The sequence below is a fragment of the Rhipicephalus microplus genome, chromosome 10 (assembly GCF_043290135.1).
Source record: "Rhipicephalus microplus isolate Deutch F79 chromosome 10, USDA_Rmic, whole genome shotgun sequence".
Classification (NCBI taxonomy): domain Eukaryota; kingdom Metazoa; phylum Arthropoda; class Arachnida; order Ixodida; family Ixodidae; genus Rhipicephalus; species Rhipicephalus microplus.
The window spans coordinates 98,969,540-98,988,978 of record NC_134709.1 but is presented as its reverse complement, the minus strand read 5'-3'; the positions used below and the strand labels follow the sequence as shown (position 1 = coordinate 98,988,978).

At 44.4% G+C, this 19,439-nt stretch overlaps 2 protein-coding genes across 2 annotated transcripts in view; one reads left to right on the top strand and one right to left on the bottom strand.

The window, feature by feature from the left end:
* Nucleotides 1-6,372: 6,372 nt before the first annotated feature.
* Nucleotides 6,373-6,993, top strand: LOC119180934 (splicing factor 3b subunit 5). The gene has a single exon (XM_075875934.1). It carries the CDS (start codon nt 6,652-6,654, stop codon nt 6,907-6,909), a length of 258 nt encoding a protein of 85 aa, XP_075732049.1. The 5' UTR covers nt 6,373-6,651; the 3' UTR covers nt 6,910-6,993.
* A 7,622-nt stretch (nt 6,994-14,615) lies between these two features.
* LOC142774824 (phosphoglucomutase-1-like) overlaps nt 14,616-19,439 on the bottom strand; it is a 36,490-nt gene continuing 31,666 nt past the window's right edge. The window contains exons 7-8 of the mRNA XM_075875933.1: nt 18,406-18,540; nt 14,616-14,954 (exon numbers count right to left, since the gene is read on the bottom strand). Of these exons, the coding sequence (XP_075732048.1) occupies nt 14,865-14,954; nt 18,406-18,540 (225 nt within the window). The 3' untranslated portion in view covers nt 14,616-14,864. The remainder of the gene's footprint in view (nt 14,955-18,405; nt 18,541-19,439) is intronic.

The window sequence follows — 19,439 nt, the reverse complement described above, 5'->3', positions numbered from 1 at the left end:
GTTGAACCTGGTGGTTGGAGCTAGCGCGGCTGTCTACCGCGCCGCAGCTTCTCTGAATGTGCGCCATAAAGTTTCTCAGTATGAAGTGCGTATTATTGTTGTTGGACGTACTGCATTTTCTAGATTGCAATGCCAAGCGTGGTGCTGTCAAAGGTGAAAGTGTTCTTGCTGCCGAGTTTTGCTTGTCGCGAAGGGCAAGGTCGACGATGAAATAAATGCTTTCGCACAGTTCACGTGTAACTGACCGGACGCACATGCATGAAACCCCAGTGCGTCGGCGAAGTGTTCATACTATGGATGGAAACAACTTTATTGTAGTGTTCTTACGAAGCCTGCGATCTCCGAAGGCCAGATCTACTGCATTGCCGGCTATTTTGTCAAATGCGAACACGTACGGCCGTTCTCATCCGTTGCTACGTAAATGCTCCCGTGCTGTCACAGGCCGTGCATGTTATTCAGCAAGACAGACAAGCTGTTTTGTAGTTATATAGGCTAGCGCCGTCGGCACTTGCTCTTGGGCATCGTTTATCAAGTGTTGATCGCCTAGAACATTGCGGTGGCACGTCAGTATTTTGAAGCGGCCTGCCGGTTACCTCGTCAGGTGATAACACAGAGCAACATAAAAAAAAGTTGCCCGAGACTACGTTGCAGTGCACTTTTCTGTCATAAACCTTTGATAAACCGTATAAATCAACATTCCCGACACGTGTGTCGAAGAAACCAATGCAGCCAGCTGCATTCGCGTTTTTCGTGTCTTTTTGCGCCACGCCGATTAAGAGCGGTAATTCGCAAAACACTTTATCATAATAAATATAGTCAATCCTGCGAGAGTCATCAAAGATCCAAAATTAAAGGGTCTGTGGACGGGACCACCAGCAGCAGCAAGTCAGGCTGATGAGGAAGCGCAAATGTTAAAACAATACACGCGTGAACAAAAAAAAAAAAAGAAAAAGTAACGATGACTGCAATGGGACTTGAATCACCGACCTCACCAGCTTTTAATGTGCTGCTTTACCCAACTACGCCACAACTGCCGATAGATTTCGGATAGCAAACAAGCCGGTTTTGTATTGTTGTCGTGCTGGACCTAACTAATATTTTTTGTTTATTTTTACGTTTGGACGTAACTTTAACGGCTTTTATCATTATGTCTAAGCGTACCGCTAGACACTCCCGACTATTCAAACAAAGCGCCCAACCAAAAAATGCATGACGTCACCTCCGTGCGGCGCAGCAGTCTCCACCTAAAGGTGCAGCTGGTTGAGCTATGGTGGCTAGAATTGGGAGGTGACGCCAGCGCCCGCATATTCGCCGAGCGCGCGCGATCCTCGTTTTCAAGCGCCGCCGCGACGGCCACCACGGCGCTCCTGTCGGCATAGTGATGCGGGCGAAGCGCGCGCTCCGCGCTCTCTCGTCGACTCGCCGCTGGGTTCGCTGGTTCGCCTCTGGAAGCGTGTCTGGGTGTGTGCAGTTTTCCGCGTTGATGTCTCGCTTATGGCAAAATGTATTTAGTTGCTGACATGACAGTGTGAGTGCCGACCTTAGGATGAACTCCAGCACTACGAAAGCGAGGCAACGCCACTGCTTTGCTCCTGGCTGCACGAGCGGCTATGTGTCATCGAGGGAGCAAGGTCAGCGTGCTTCTCTTTTCTCTGTTCCCAAAGACCCTGCCCTCTTCGAAGCCTGGCAACGAGCCGTACCCCGTGCCGACAAGTCGTTGGACGTGAAGTCGGCGCTATGTGAGCTTCATTTCGACGAGCAGTTTATTGAGCGTTTTTACACGCATGTGATAAACGGCGAAACTGTTCAGATTCCCCGAGGGAAACCGGTGCTGAAATCTGACGCGGTGCCAACCATATTCCCAAATGTTCCTGCGTATCTTTCAAAGAAAGTGCCGAAGAAAAGGACGTCAAGAACATCCACTTGCGGCCTACCATCGAAAATTCGGCGTCAGGAACCAAGCACGTCTGCTTGCGAGGAGACAGCTGGCTCGTACAGCACAGAAAGCGACAGTAACCAAATACCTGTTCCGAATGTGCCCGCAATTCCCGACGTCCGCAAGTGTGGTCTTCCCAGCGCTTACTGGGCTCGACATCTAATTGCTGGAGCCGACAACGCCACGGTGTTTACAGTTTGCGCACTAGATGGTGACAAGTTGACTATTGACAAGTATGTGCTAATGACATCAGATGAAAACAAACTTCAAGCGACAGCTTTTGTGCAAGCCACAAAAATAAAGACCCTTGACATTACCGACATCGAAATGGCAGAAGAGTTGCTTCGCGACGTCGACTCCATGATACCATGCAGAGGGTTTGGTAAAACTGGTGAATTTGGAGTGAATTTAAAGTACAAGGAGAAGACTTTTGATGGCAGAACCTTCAGCCCATCTTGCCGTGGGGTTGCTCCAACGCCAGAAAAAGCCTGCCCACAATGCAAGCACCTCAGAAGACTACTCCTGAATCGTGAGTCCTACAGGCGAAGAAAAGGCAAAAATGTGGCCCAGTCCCAAAAGCTTTCATACAGGCTTAAGCTGCGAACAGCGCAAGCGAAAAGGAGTCGCCTGAGTGTCCTGCAGGCTAAATCACTCATCAAACAAATGAAAGAAAAGAATGCACGGAATGATTCTACAGCATTTGAAGAAGCGGTGAAGGCCCTACCCATTAAGCAGCAGCAACAAGTCAAGGCGTGCTTTGCTGCGGCTAAAAGAAAATCCACGAAAGGGATGAAGTATGAAAGTGAATGGGCTCTACAGTGCCTTATTATGTCCATGAAAAGCCCACGCCTCTATGAGCATATACGCAAAAACAACATCATGGCGTTTCCTTCTCGAACATCACTACGTCGATATCTCAAGCGTTACAGGAGTGGATTCGGCCTGAGCGAAAAAGTGTTTGCTGCTGTGGCGGAAAAAACAAAATCTATGGACTTGTTCCAGCGCCATGGTGGGCTGTTAATTGATGAGATTAAGCTATCTGAACACTTGAGCTTGGGAACCGATGGCACCATCGAAGGTTTTGTGGACCTTGGGAAGTTCACACCAGAGAGTGAGCGCTCCGTAGCATGTGACCATGGCCTTGTAGTATTGTTCGTGCCTTTTACAGGCACGTGGCACCAGATTATTGGTGTGTTCGCATCACGCAGCAATGTGAAGTCCGAGACGTTAGGCAAAATAATCCTCGAAGCAGTAGTCATGAGCGAAAACGCCGGTCTGCACGTAGACTTTATCACCACTGATGGAGCTGCGTGGAACAGAAGCATGTGGCACTCATTCGGCATACACGGCAGGAAAGAAAACACAGTATGTAGAAGGCAGCACCCTACAGACCCAGAACGTTTTCTGCACTTCATCTCGGACTTCCCACACCTTCTTAAATGTGTGAGGAACACCTTTGTTCGAACGGGCGTGAAACTGCCAGAAGGCCATGCCAGTGTTGACCCTATTGACTGTGCCCGGAAGCTTGATGAACAGCATGACACGACTCTCAAAGCCATGCCTCATATTAGCAAATCGGTTGTGCATCCCAATGGCTTTGAGAAAATGAGGGTAAATTATGCAGTGCGGCTTTACAGTGATGAAGTCCTCAGAGGCCTTTTCTTGTACAATGCAACCATCGAAGAAAAGTATGGGAGCACAGCGGCGACAGTCAGCTTTGTGGAAAGAATGAGAAGGCTCATTGAGGCCATGACTTCAAGGTGCAGTTCGGGTGCACTTAAGCCTGGAGGGATGCACGAGAAGTGCATTCAAAACTTCTTGACTTACCTGGACGATTGGGAAACAGCTGCTGGCTCCGGAGGTTTCCTAAGCCGCAGTACAGCCGAGGGGCTTCGTGTTACCTTATCAAGCACGCTACACCTTCTCCGCTACCTGACGATGAAGTTGAACTTCAGCTATATGATGACATGCCGCTTGAGTCAGGACCCCCTGGAGAGGCTGTTTGGAATCGTCCGACAAATGTCTGGATGCAATGATCATCCGACTGCCTCCCAGTTCCTAATCTCGGTCAACACTTTGAGCTTCCAGAATTTGGCAAAACCACCGAAAGGAAGCAATGTGTCCTCAGGACTGCTGAGAAGTCTGCTGGGAGCTGACAACGGAAAGGACCTCACTCCTCGGAGGAAATTAGACGAGCTTCTTGACGTAGGAAACCTTGCCGAAGCACATGAAGTGCTCAATGAATACGGCCACGGCACCGAGCATGCAGACATGGTCGTGCAAAGCAGCGATGCCAGACTCATATTCTACATGGCTGGATATGTGGCAAGAAAAAGCGTTGCAAGCACCAAATGTGCAGAGTGCAGCCAGCAGCTCCTACAAGGCGAGAACGATCCATCTCCAGCTGCAGCATCCCTCACGGCTGCTGTTGACCGAGGAGGCCTGCTGTACCCATCAGTCAAGCTCAATGAACTCGTGACCACTCTCGAGAACACTTTTACCCACTGCTTCAGTGTTACAGAAGTCAAACCTGACAGCATCATGGACTTGGTTTCCTTCTTGCAGTTAAGAAAGCTTACACTTGTTGGCTGCCCTGACCACAGTATGTCCCTCACAAACAAAATTATCAAGTTTTATGTTCTTACTAGGCTCCACTTTCATGTGAAAGCCCAGAACAGCAAACGAAACGCTAAGCAGGAAAGAATGAAATTGCTGAAGCTTAGACGCGTGCTCTGAGTTTGATATTGTAACTTTAAGCTCTATTGATTTTTTTTTTGCCGAGTGGAAAGTGATTGTATGCCTCTTATTACTTAGTGCCAAGCGATGCGCTGTCTGTGTGCAATGTTTCAATGTTTTTAACTACTCACGAGCGTATGTAAATGTGCGTATTTTTTCATTTTATTTTATTTTACCCTGTATTCCATGATGTGCAATAGATCTTCCTAATAATATGATGTGCAATAAATATTTGTTTTATTTTCCTCGCCCAGAACTTTGGTAATATTTTTTTTTAAAAAAACGCCGTCGCCTTGCACTCCAAAACACTGCAGGGATATGCGAACGAAAGCTTTAATTTGCGCAGATTCAACGTCACAGAAGTCTTGCAGCGGCAGCCAATTTCTTTTAATGCTTGGAATGGCGTTCTATCAGCCATCGTCACAGTGAGTTATCTGAATCGCCAATTTATCTGAATCATGCTTCAGCAACAGCATCTTTGAAAGGTCCGCGCGCTCAAGGCGCGCGCGCGCAACTAGCATCACCATTCCGCCGACAGCGCCACCGCCGCGCTGCTCGAAACGAAGGAGCGGCTCCGAGCTCCCGTTGGCGTCACCTCCCAATTCTAGCCACCATAGTTGAGCTCTTGTTCAATAACAATAGCAAATATAACAAACTTCACAGTAGCATTCAAAAATTTTATTTTTGAGATATAAGCGCAGGTTAACAAATGACAAAACAAAATTTTTTTTTTGTTTTGTTGGTGTGGTGGTCTAATGTTGGTGTGGTTTCGGAGGCAATGCTTTTTTTGTCGTTTCTTTGTCAGAAGAAAAAAACGCAAATGAACAAAAATTTTTTAAAAATACCAAAATGGTTTATTATAGTTAATTATACCTGCAATATTGAGTGCAAAGTAATTAAAAATACGTTGGAGTACTTTAAAAAACAAAAACACGATGCGTGGCAAAAACTTGGCCCCGACAGTCATGTTTTATTTCTAAACAGAAAGTTTATTTACTTGTTGCAGAAATAGTTATTTTTACAGTAAAAAAGTTCAAATTTTTTTAACGTTTGTTGCTTTCACAGTGATTGCGTCACAACATTTGCTGATCATCATCAATTCTGTTCAGAACCGACGCGGCCACTGGTAGGTGTTCTGCGCATGACCTACTACACTCCTGACCTGCCCAGAGAGCACCTCTTCCAGCGCCCACGTTCTAGTTCATACCTTCTGCCGCTAGGGCCGTAACTTAGGAGCACTGTGGCGCTAGTCAGCACCTGTTCGCTGACGTCAGCTTGAGTGTTCGTGGTCATATTTCGGCCAACAGAGCACTCATATTGCGTAATTATTATGCACTAATGAAAAATAATTTTGAAACAAATATTTCAAAAGTCATTCACAAATTCTTTGCAATTAAATGGACGCAACATCACATATGCTGTCCTACACTATGTAAGTCTACGGATTCTCGCATTTGTCCACCAGTGTGCAATAAATTTTTCGTCACACTGAACAGCTTACTTGACCAGTCATCTAAGTGAAAAAATAGTCACATATATGCCGGCTGTTCATCACGGAATGCAGCCGTTCTTACTCTAGCGCCGTCCAAACAGCCGTAAAGTAGCAGACGAACAGGTTATAGGTAGCGCCACCTACGGCGAGCGATTGAACGAGAGCGGGGACACGCGCTCCCATAGGAACCCCGCTATCTGAACAGGTCAGGAGTGTAGTAGGTCATGGTTCTGCGACGCGGCGTTTTGCGTGCGTTCATTCTTTCTGGTTCATTGCGTTGGCGAGGCGCCATTCCGCCAGTCAGAGTGTTCTACAATTCTAGTGTGCTACAGTTCTAGAAAAGAAAAAAAAATACGACGGTCTACCTGGTGTTCACGTTCTCCAGGTGTCCTTCCGCGCAGCGTCGACGTTGCCTGCTTGCGCTGCGCTCGCTCGAGGTTAGCGTCTCGGACTCTCCATCCCGCCAGCTTCGTTACACGCCGGCGAAATGGGTGACCGCTACAACATCCACAGTCAGCTGGAACACTTGCAGTCCAAGTACATCGGCACGGGACACGCCGACACGGCCCGCTACGAGTGGCTCGTGAACCAGCACCGTGACAGCTACGCCTCGTACCTGGGCCACTTCGACATGCTCAACTACTTCGCGGTCGTCGAGAACGAGACGAAGGCGCGGGTGCGGTTCAACATCATGGAGAAGATGCTGCAGCCGTGCGGGCCACCTCCCGAGAAGGCCGAGGACTGAGCTCGCCTGCTCGATCTGTAAATACCCCATCCTGCGCACACGCTTTTCGCCGCATTGTTGAAATAAACGTGTCTTTTCCTCACACTTGGGTCTTTGAGATGAGTGTGCTGTCGAACTCGCCGGAATGGCATGTAATAATAGCGTTCTACTAGGCTACTAGAGGGTGTCATGCCGTGTGCTAATTGTGTGTGTCGTAAGAGGGAAGCGAACGTTTTAATTGTGTCTTTTCTATTTATAGATACAAGATCTTGGCAGCATGATACTTAAGTAGGTGCTCGAAACAGAAAAAAAAGCGGAGGGGGGTAGTAAATGAGCTTCTTAAAACGCACGCTTTTAACAAAACAAAAAAGAGCAACCAACATTACTCAGCACGTTTCCAATGCAGACGGGCAATTGTTTATGCTGAATAAAGAAAAAACGGCACCAATCTCAGCCAGCGCAGAGAACGCTTCCTGCGGAAGGTGTGATTCTAATTGTGACAGTCAGGTGTCACGATATTATCAGGCAGCCAGTACAATCTACTGTTATAGTGCCTAGAATATACTGTAAATAGTACATTCTAGGCACTATACAACTGTCACATTAAAGAACCCCAGGTGGTCAAAATTTCTGGAGCCCTCCACTACAGAGTCTCTCATAATCGTATGGTGGTTTCGGGACGTTTAACCCCACATATCAATGTACTTTAGTCCTCTTAGAAAAAGAAAACTTGAAACAATTGACATCTGTAGTGAATGGGGTGGCATTAGCAAGTGTTTGTGCATGCTGGCATAATCTGTTGAATATGTGGGAAAGAGAGGTGTGTTGATGTCATAGCGCCCTTTTATAGACAACATACTCAACCCCATCACAAAAGCTGAGAATAAGCCCACAGGAAGGTATGAATAAATTCTTGTCCTTACCTTCCTTCTCAAGTTTTGCAATGGATTCACAACAGGTACAGCTTTACCACACTTCTGTAGAAGTATGGTTTCTGAGCTGCAGCATATATTGTCCATCCCTAATGTAACATAGGTTGGCAAAATGAATGTCTGCCAATGGTTGCATTAATATTGCATCATCAAAGGCGTTCTCAACAAGGCACCTTGACTAAATATACACCAAACAAACAGGTATCTGTTGTATGGAGTGGAGTGACCAGTCTCTCAGATGCATCAGTGGCAGACCTTAAAATTGCGAGGTACAGGAAACTGCTGCAAGCCTGGTGCAAACTTTCTCAATTCCATGTTCTGCACTTCATCACAGTCAGAATAGTAAACAGTTGCCGACTTCAGCGAATACCCTGTTGGTGAGATTTTATTCCATACAACTCTGGCAAAGCATTGAATCTTAGGGGTCAATGAAATAAATGTCAATTTAAAAAACACAATCTTCAAACCTTCAGTTTTATCGACTCTTCTTTAAAGGGACACTAAAGGCAACTATTAAGTCGACGTTGATTGTTGAAGTAGCGGTCCGGAAACATTGTAGTGTTACTTTTATGCCAAGTAAGAGCTTATTTTGAAATAAAATCACATTTTAGTGGTCCGCATCAGGTTAGCGCACTTCAAGTTACCCGCCTCAAAAAGCCGACCGCCTGGACCGTTTCACGTCACTGCTGCCGCGCACAACGTTGCCCAGCTTTACTGCGCTAGTAGCAGCAAACCGAAAGCAGTTGGAGCCACAGCAGGAATAATGGCCATTGATCAGTTTCCCGCCATCAGCTTAGAGATTGGAGACATTTTTTGTTTCGACGGCACCCCACTAATGGTACCACCTATTTCGTGTAACTACGTGAAAATTGAATCTTTGAACCACTCGCGCCATTCCCCACAGTAACGTCCAGCGGTTATTTTTTTCATGATTCAAGCACAAACGAACAAGCAGATTTTATTGCGTCTCTTGAGGTATGGAAGGTTCATTATTTAGTGCAGTTAGATCAGTTACTAGTGATTAATTGTAGGCGGTCCTTCCGATATCATCGGGATCATTTTGAAAATTTCCTACTGCGGCGCTTGTGCTCTTGTGCAATTACTTTAATTTCTTGGTAAGTAGGGCACTGTTGATAATATAATTGTTGTTTTTAGATGTTGTGATACCGACGTAAATTGTTATTCGACTTTAGTGTCCCCTTAAATTACTGGCACGAGACACTTTATCTCAGTAGTCACAGTCGCAGCCCGTGTTCTCATAGCAGTAATTTTCTCCCAAGAATAGCCTCGCATGGAAATCGATGAAGAGTTTACTTTGCTACGATTCCTCTGTACATGCGACAAGCATATTGAACTATAAGCAGCAATAATTTACAATTTTCCTTCTGGGAAATAAAGCAGCTGCTCACTGAACTACATCAAGATAGTTTCTTCAAAACACACTGCCTTCGACTAGGTTTCATTTATGCACCCAAAAATCCCAATTGCCCACCTGCGCTATAAAGATAAGGTTACTGGTGACCAACTTGATGCACCTGAATTCTCATACTGATTTACCCGACCTATATCCCAATGTTGTATCAAGCGGCTCTTCAGGGACAGCACTAGTGAGAGGCAGCATATTTAAAATACAATGGATAAGTTTACACCTCCTTGCCCCTTTGAAGAAATTCACTTGTTTTGAGTGCCTCCCCCACTTCCTAGTAAGAAATCCTGGGACTGCCCTTGTGGCTCTTAGCTTTGACCTCTCACCTCATTCATCGTACACAAGCGGATGATTTGGCAAAATACCCCACCCCGTCCATGGGATTTCCAAGGGGGTTCTTTCATAACTAAAGTTAAATTGCATTGTTCCTAAATATTACCAACATTACATTTAAAATCTGCTCAAGCCATGTCTGTTGGAGTAATTCGAAGTCATGCTCAATCACCTGACAATCAAAGCCTGCAGCCCAATAACACATTGTGTTGAGACCACTAACAGAGTGCACTAAGAGTGCTCCTTTGGGCCTACTCAATGAGGTTTGAAGCTCCTTTTCAGCTCCTTTCACAGAGCTAGCTATCAAGAGTTCTCTATCAATACTAAAGATTTTACTGCATCAAATCTTACATATGTAATAGAGCGTATTTAAAAGGATCGACAACTGCTTTTCTTCCAGCCAGTCTTTTCCAGCGCGACAGAATGCTTACTTTTCACAGTGTTTGTAGCTGCAGTAGTTAATTCCAAAAGCACGTAATTGTTTTATAAGCGGTATTTTTCTGTCTGAAAGGCTCTGAACATGGATTTCCCTTTTTGTACAGCAATGCTGAGAATTGATAGCAATGCCAGTAGCACTTCTAGTGACTTGTGCATGCTGTCGTTCCGCTTTCGCAGGAGTTCCTGTAACTATGCTTAACCATGTTTATTCTGAGCTTTACAACTATTTTTTAAAATAAGCCATTACAACGGGATGATGTGGTTTGATACAGCTTTTCTGTATTTGTACCGCGTTGCATGCGCCTGCGCCCAAGGTTGTCGCACCTGTGTCCTGGATGGCTTGTCCCGTCATCGTTACTCCCTCAACACACGAGCCAAGCCAAGTCACCGAAAACATTACTGCGAGTATGCGTGGTCGTGCCAAGTAGCAGTACACGTCGTTTCTGAGACAAAATGTACGTAGAAATACCACTTTGCTCCAAAATATTAGTAAATAAAGTTTATGTTCTGAAATAAAGTTTATGTTCTAAAATAAAGTTTATGTTCTAAAATAAAGTTTATGTTCTTCCAAAATATTAGTGGCCTGGAAACTGCTTGCACAGTTTTATGAGCACACAAAAAAGTTGCTCAATATGCACTGACAAGCATGGGATCATTACTTCAAGCAAAGGCAGTGCCACTTTAATGCATGCTACAAATGTAGGACTATATGTACATATTTATATAGTAATACTATTTACTATAAAAAAGTGAACAATATTTCAATACGAACAAGAAAATGTTGACCACGTGCAGTAGTCCACAGTTATGTGACTGGGTACATCAAATAGTTCAATTTTCTGCCACCAGAGATGGCACAGGTCTTTTCTCGCGGTTCTCAATGAAGAAAAAAAAATAGTCACTTCAGACTAGAAAAACAAGGTTGGTTTGAGTCACTATGAGGTTCAATATTTCCATCAGTGCAGTCATTTCATTTCATGTTCTGGGCAGTTGTCGGTCCCTTGAAAATATGTTGAAACTTTCACAATTTGGCTCTTCAGCAGTGGTAATGAAAGCGGTGGTTATAAAATTTGCAAGGGATTTGGAAGCTAGACACAGGTTGCATTAAAGCACAAAGAGTTTTAAATTGTATGTAATGTTTTATTACCTTTTTATTTTTGCTATATATGTGCCTTTTGCTTAAGAACTACTATTCGCAGAGCACTGCAATTTGTTACAAAGGTAGCGACCAACATTTTACATAAATGGAACTAAAATTGTGAGAATGAAACTAAAACAATATTTGTTTTTTACATTTGTTGATGTGTGAAAATCGGCACTTAATTGTGAATGTTTTTTTTATACAAAAAAGTACACATATGCCTATGCTACCGATTTTTGTTTCAGTTGTGTAAGTGCCACTAATTAAAAAATGTGATAATTTTTGTTTGCTTATGGCCTACAGTTCCCAAGGAAGAGGTACACAAGTCTACAGATTTGTTCTGTTTAGGAAAATGAAGAGATCACATTTAGGCACACCCACCCACATCGAAGAGAAAGCACTAAAACTAAAACTAGTTTTGAAACCACGAGTACCCAAGTGAGACACACCTGGAATATAAAGAAATGCTCCAGATCTCAAAATAATTTTTTTTGACCAAACGAAGTCTCATCCCACCTTGATGAATCATAGTGTGGAAGTGTCTCAAGGGCTTTTTTAAACCATTTCGGCACACTATAATCAGATACCACGTGAGAAGACCAGAGAAGCTCCACCCAGATAACCGAATCGCAGCAGCCGGTCGCTTTCATGGCTAAGCAAGTAGTCGCACTCGGCACTATTCTCCGAAGGCTGGCTCAATGGCAGTCATCAGGCTCATGATCTCAGTCTTGACTGCACATTCATTAGTCTCATGTGTCTACTTTTGGCAAGGAAATGTCGCTAACTTCTCAAGTCATGTCCGACTATAGCTTCACTGCCCAACAAGCCTAGTTATGGGCCACTGTGCACCAGTTACCAAATGGGCACTGCATAAACTTGAAAAAAAAAAATGAAGAAACAAAACTAATCAATCACGTTTCGAAAGGCAAGCCATATCAGCAACTTTCGGAGCAATATCAGCAAGGCCAGCACAGGCGAGTTGAAGAAATCTATAGGCTATAACAAAGACAACACTGAAGAAAAACTTTGTGGAAAGCACAGCTCTGGCTTCAAGGAATATGTTTGAAAGTGAGTCAACTCTGCAGGTCACAGTCTATATAGCTTTAATGGTCAGAACCTACGATGACCCAAGTTGGCATGGAAAAATTTTAAAAACGGGCACATTGAAAAAAAAAGTGGACAGCGATGGAAGGCTTAAAGCCACCGAATTCACACTGAGTATAACCTCACCGCAGATTGGGTTTCTGACCCAGCCTGTGCACCCATCCCAAGCACACAGGCACACTAAGGGGTCCCGCTGCCCACCGACAGCAGGTTGTGACACCCACTGCCTCCCTGAGCCATTCCAGCCGAGTGTTTGTGGCACACGGCCATGGGTCAGGTGATGATCACTAGCTTATTCTGGGTATATGTGCATGTTGATCAAGCAACAGTGAATATATGGCTGTCACGGGAAATAGCAGCACAAGGTTTTTGTAAAGGCTGTCTCTGAGACCTCCCTGCCTACAGCCACGGCGACTGATGTGGTGCGCAGCAGTAGGCTAAAACCCTACCACTTGCTTTTTGAAGACTGTAATTTATGTGCACCGAGGCGGCACTTTCACAACCAGGGGGTAATGCTACGTAGCAGACATATCAGTGATCAGATATTCTGCACACAGAAGACGACGAAGAAAAGGGCTGGTCTGTCCACTGTACGTGCAACCAGGTTGCTTCATCTTGGTCAATGCTATATGCATCAGTGAAAATACAGCTTGTAAATAGCTAATAGCTGCGCCTCGTGTCAATTTTACGTTAAAAATATCGATGACCTCCATCTCGTAGTGGATAGGTGCTGCTGTTGTGGTCAGAGAAGACACCATGAAAAGTGGAGGAGTGAGCAGCGGGTGTGAGCTGGGTGTTGAGGCCACCACACTGGCTACTACACCAGCTGACACTTCATTAAACCACACTTGACATCTGTTTAATGCGTGTAAGTGGCTTAAAAAATTTCAGAGCATTAAAGACTGTCAATTTGTCAGAAAAAAGGTCAGCCACCTGTCAGTCTCCGCGGCATTCCATCTGGCCTTTATTATTTCTAATGCAGAAGTACCAAATTATAAAGGTGGTCTTTTTTTCTTGCGCAAAAACAATAAAGCAATGTTTTTGAACAAGTGCCCTAAAAAACAAACCATTCCTAAACACATCATTCACAAAACGTCAGCCACAGTGCATTCGATCACCTTTGACAAAAGCACCCTGGTTGCACGATTAACTATGTGCCTTACACGTCCAATGTGGTGCCATGCTAGGATACAACTAGGCACGACGGATTCGGGACGAGCAGGCGATTTCACCTTACCCTTGTGTACACTTGTGGGCATAGGTATTGCCATGCGAGTTTATGGTCACATTTTGATGTATTTGGGATTCACCCATGAAAACTTATCAATGCTCAGTGTAGACAGCACTGAAATGACTGGGAAGCTTTGAAATTTCGATCCTGCAGTTATGATTATGCACACGACAATAATGGTTAAGTTTAACCCAGAACTTCTGCGAGCACCAGAAAAATTGCAAGGACCTTCTACGCAGCATGAATATATCTTGATGTGCTTTACCACAAATTGGTTTATTCCTTGGTCCCAATACTGTTCTCGCCACTATCAGTGCACAGCTTGCATTGCTTGTTTTTTCATTTCCCGACCACAAGTTCGCATAAATACGCATAGCATTGCCTTCTTTACAGTCATGGACACGTGGAAGTACTGTATATGCACATAAAAATTAAAAAAATTCAGGGCGAGAGGTAAAAAACTCCTAACCTCTATTTTTATATATCCATAAATTATGTTTTTATGTATTTGCTTTTGCTAAGACTACTTAAGCAACACAGTGTCGAGTAGAGGAGAAATTTGATTTCTTCGACATGTACAATGAAACCTCTGTATAACAAACCTGGATATAACAAATCATCGGTTAGAAGAGAACAATGTTTGCCATAGTGTTAAAAATTTTCGTTTGTAACGAATTTTTCGATATAACAAAGTATTTTCGTGACGGATGCGAGTTTCTACAAGGAGGTTTGAGTGTACCAGCAAGGGTTTTCTGTCGAGAGGGTCATTGTGTGCAGAGTTAAAAAAGGTCCGGTTATATGGACGTTTACTGCAATACGTTTCAGGCCAAGAACAACCTTACACTATGGAATGTGAGCGGCAGCACTAGCTGCACAATACCTTTCACAGCACTGCCCACAAAGTATGAAATATGGATTACACTCAAACCTTACAATAACAAAGTAACATCTGCTTCAATGATTTGTTATATACAAAAATTTGTTATAAGCTATTATGTTATAACCGATAATTCGTTATATCCAAATTTGTTACACCGAGGTTTGGTGTAGCACAAACACTGCGTGGGTGCGTTCTACAGGAAACGTGGCAATTGGCTTGATTGACTGTTGCAACGAAGCCAGTCCGAACGAGCAACTTTTATTGCTTGGCAAAGAATCAAGTGTGGCCGCGGACTATGACGAGCATGGACGAAACGCTGCTGCTCTGGCAGCAGCATCCAATGCTTTTCCCTGTTTTCCACAACTTGTTAAAATTTTTGGCAGCTTTGCGTCACGCTGTCCTATCACCGGGTAAGTGGAGACTAGCTGAGCCCCGGGAGCGGCTGGGGCAGCGGTAGGAGTGATGTTGAGCCGAGGCCGGGGCTTCCGAGCTCACGTGATCACAGTGGGCTTAGTGCGCCCGATGAACTTTTTGATCTCCGAGATGTGGAGGGCGATGGCCACCAGGGGACGCAGCATCGTCTGCACGGGTTGAAGGCAAAATGAGAAGACAAAAACAAAAACAAATTGGCTTTATTTTTCCAAGAGCATTGCTTTTGTTTGTTACAGTACTTTCACTGCAATACGGTGAAAACTGCAGAAAAGCTATGCAAATCGATGTTTTGTAACGAACTGATTACCTTGAAAACTGCTTTAACTAAGATAGAATGTATTGCATATGTGCCTTTAGTGAACTAAGATTTACTTTGCCTGAAAATTTCATTTGTATGTTATGAAAATTTTTAAAATTTGTAAGCAAACTTAGATCTAACAAATTTGAATACAGTTAAACCTGGATATAATGAAATTTATAAATTCCTGGAAAAATTCGTGATAAAAAGGATTTCGTTATATGCAGGTTCGGTACGAAACTTCGAAAAGTACTCACACAAAAACAGCCCCAATAACGAGGGACAAGAAAAAAGGAGACGGACGACGCTCTGTCCTTTTCTTGTTCCTTTTTACTGGCGCTGTTTTTATCTGAATAATATCGTACCAACTCGCCCAAGCAACCACGTTTGCTACTCTTGTTCGGAAAGTAAATGCGCAAATCAAACAAGCGGCGGGCTGAAGACAGAGCTAACCCAAAACACTTATTTTACAGTAAAAAATCTGTGTTATTATTGCTATAGCAATTATATGAACACTCTCGGCGGGCTTTTGCCGTCATCGCCCTGTTTCGTAACAAGTCCAAATTGATAACATGCCTCCGCGCATCGCAACTTCCACAAGCGGGTAAAAGGGCGCGAGCGCTGCTTAAGCAGAGATTAAATGAGTTGGCTCATCCCAATCGCCTGGAAATTGCATAAGATAACATCTCCACCGTGTTAGAACTGCTGTCGAATGCTCAAACAGAAAGTAAACAAGCCGCTTTGAACGAGCATGAAAATACGCGAAGAGGGGAGAAATCACTCGAATAGCAATAAAGAACTTGTATTTTAAGGGTGGTCGTGATCGCTGGCACGCTTGCTATCTCGGCGAGTATCAGTGCGGCTTCAACGCGAAGGGACTGTGCGAAAAGAGCACTTCTCCCTGGAGCAGCCGTATTTTCTTGCACCAGCGTTTTGTAGGAGTTCCGCAATATCAGATCGAAAAGAGTTGGCACCAGCCTTACTTCTTATAACATTAAAATTTTTTTGCCATTCCGTTAATTACATTGCATTCAATGCACCCTCGTGTTGCCAGAACTAATCGGCTAATCGTGAAAGCTACCAGCCTGCGAAGTCGGGGCACAAGACGGAAGTGCGTGACAAGCGGACCTTCGAAAAACCTTCACCACAGTGGTCTCCGAGAGTTTCAATCAGCGCCTAATCTGACATCCCTTCGGTGGTAACAACATGGTTGTCCAAAATTAAGAAAAGTCAGTTTTGCCGCAAGGGTGAAGCATTGAATGCGATAGCAACGACTTGGAATGTTACACTGAGAATGGCAAGCAGATCGAAATGTGCAGCGCGCTGCGCTGCTCACGCACAAATTACACACGAGGACGAGAACCAACTAACAAGGTTTAATGCTCGACACGTACTTGACGCACTGTTTAAACAGAAACGAGGCATGAAACGTAATAACAGGTACAGATATGAGTGCGAACTAAGAAGTGCTCCAGTTGTTACTTTGCCGAGTTTAAAAAGCATACTCTTTTCGCAAACGGCACCTGTCCAGCGAGCGAAGCAATCTTTGTGCGCCCGGCAACTACACGCAACCGTTCCAGTCAAAGTCGAAGGCGTGTGATTTTCCCCACCAAAGGGTAAGAGCGTGCGTACAAGCATCAATCCTCCCCCCCCCCCCCTTCGCGGGGGCAAAGTACACGTGAGAGATAAGCATGCATCGGCGCATCGCGACAAGCTTGGCGCTGTGCGCGAAGGCTTTTTTTTTTGTTTGAGCTTTCATATACAAGATACGTATACATATGGGATGAATGGCAGCGGCGACGGCAAAAACCAGCCGAGACAGTCCACATAATTGCTATCGTAATAAAAGAAAAAGCAAAGCCGAATGCCGTTGGGGGCCACATCATGAATATGCAGTGAAACATGCACGCACACGCGGCGTCGAAAACGAAGAGCGAGCGACACAGATATCGCGGGAAACTATTTAGTAAAGCGCTCTCCTTATGCAGCGTGGCCCCACTATGTGACGCTATCTAGAAGCGTGGCACTGCCAACACGCAAAAAAGTTTTTGTTTGTTTGTTTGTTTGGAGCGAAGGGAGGCTGCACACTCGTGCATGCACACGCGGCGGCGAGAAAGGCGGCAGCGGCGGCTTGTGTGGTGAAGGCCCTCCTGCACGCGTCGTGCTCTCTCGCCTGGTGCGCCATGCGTGCTGCCGCCGCCACCCCCACTTCGTCGGCGGCGGGGCAGCTGCAGATGATGCATGCTTGTACCAAAATGCGAAAATGCGGAGCGAAATTCCTAGATGGTCTGTAGGCAAAATTCATTATATCAAGATTGTCTCCCGCTGTTACTTTGTTACATAGAGGTCACAAATACATGTGCTTCTGTGGAGCAACGGCGGGAAATCGAAAAACTTCTTTATGTCGTGGCATTCGTTATATAAAGGTTCGTTATAAGCAGGTTTAACTGTATACCTAATTATTGGTTATAACATGTTAGTTTATAATAAATTTATGGATATAACAAATTTCTGAGGCAGATGCTTTGTTGTTGTGAGGGTTGAGTGTAGTCCATATTTTATACTTGGCAGGCAATGCTGCTAAAGGTATTGTACAGCGAGTGCCGCCGCACATGTTTCATGGTGTATGGTTGTTCTTGGCCTGAAACAGTGCCGCGAGAAACCACCAGAACGCACAAGCTCACACAGGAATTACTATTGTTTTTGTTTTCTAAAGACATTTTTTTTTCCTATGTGCTTTTCGCTAATGCACTTTTTAGGCTGCCGGAACTTGGATACATGTCCTTCTCTACAGTTACACCTCCTGGCATCGTCAGTGTGAGAGGAGAGTTTACCGTGCCTATACACACATGAAAATGGACAGAGGAAGGATATTTCAGAGCACAACAAGACAGCTATTTTGCCACGGCGTGTAGCGTCATGTTCTGCATAGAGCAAAGCAGTCGTCTTCCATCACCATTTAAACTGGTGCAGTCCAATATCAATGCCAAGCTGAAGAAATCTAAAAAAGCTCTCTCCACGTGCACCAGAGGACAGAACAAAAGCATTCACTGGAACGCAGAAGCTCACATAGGAAATACTTTGTTATGTGATGGTTTGCAAGTGTACCAGTGTTGCCTAGCTCTCGGGCCACTCGCGTGTATTCACTCACTTATAAATTAAGTGCGAGATCAAATGCGCTAAAAATTTCGCTAGCTTGTTTGTCAATGCACAAGGATCAACCCGTGTAACACCGACCGAGATAGAAAACTGGGTGTCATGGTCGTTTTAAAGAATACTTTGCTGTACGTGACATAATGTACCTGAGAGTCCTCCTTGGCCTTTTGAAGGTTCGGCTCATAGCTGTCGATGTAGATGCGAATGGTGGCGCCAGAGCCGCTCGTGCCGCTCAGGCGGTACACAATACGTGAGCCATCTGTGAACACGATGCGCAAACCCTGCAACGAAGCGTTTGAACAAAATGACCACCAGGCATCTCTATTTAAGGGAGAATAACAGCAATTTTACGGACATACTTCTATGATGATCCGGTAAGGGTCTTCAAAGGGACACTGAGTATAATTAAAGTACAGTTTCACAATTCTGAGAAAACGCCATTCTTACCGGGAGACAATGCTTGGTAAGCGAGAAAACGGGCAAAAAGAAAATATGGGTGGAGACTCCGCCTCGAGATTACCGCACTAAAACGCAGCAGCGTCATCGATTTTGAAGGCGCCTACTGGATCCTACGCAGCTTCTACTTGATAAAAATGATGCACATTGTAATCTGTGGGAGCCATCGATCTAGCGTATGAAGTTTTTAAAAATTTCGAGCTAATGTTGAGAGAATACGAAAAATACGTTTTGAAGTTAGTGACGCCATGCACTTACGTTCCAGCACCAAACTTAAAAATGAAACTTCACCCTTGATTTTCTCTGCTAATTGCGAACTTATGATAGCTAAACCAAGTCAGTGTTTTTCTTTAGCATGCCTTTAAATGAGTCTGTTAAAAGAGATTTCGAAAATTTTCATGACATACAAATGAAATTTTTGGGCAAAGCATATTTTAGTTCACTAGAGGCACATATGCAATACATTCTATCTTAGCTAAAGCAGTTTTCAAGGTAATTAGCATGTTAAAAACATCAATTTGCATAGGTTTTCTAAATTTTTATCACTGAACATTTTAAAAAATTTATATGGGCATATTATAGCACAATCAGAGACCACAAAACTAGACCATCACGATAATTTCAGCTCTGTACGTGCAAAACTTATTGCCACTTGTATGGTAGTAGGGAACCATCTACGGGCAGATTATGTGTTGTACAGTGCAGACCATAATGTAACAGCTTT

Bases quoted from the DNA above. Each gene is read 5' to 3' on its own strand.
- LOC119180934 (XM_075875934.1), top strand. From the start codon at position 6,652: ATGGGTGACCGCTACAACATCCACAGTCAGCTGGAACACTTGCAGTCC.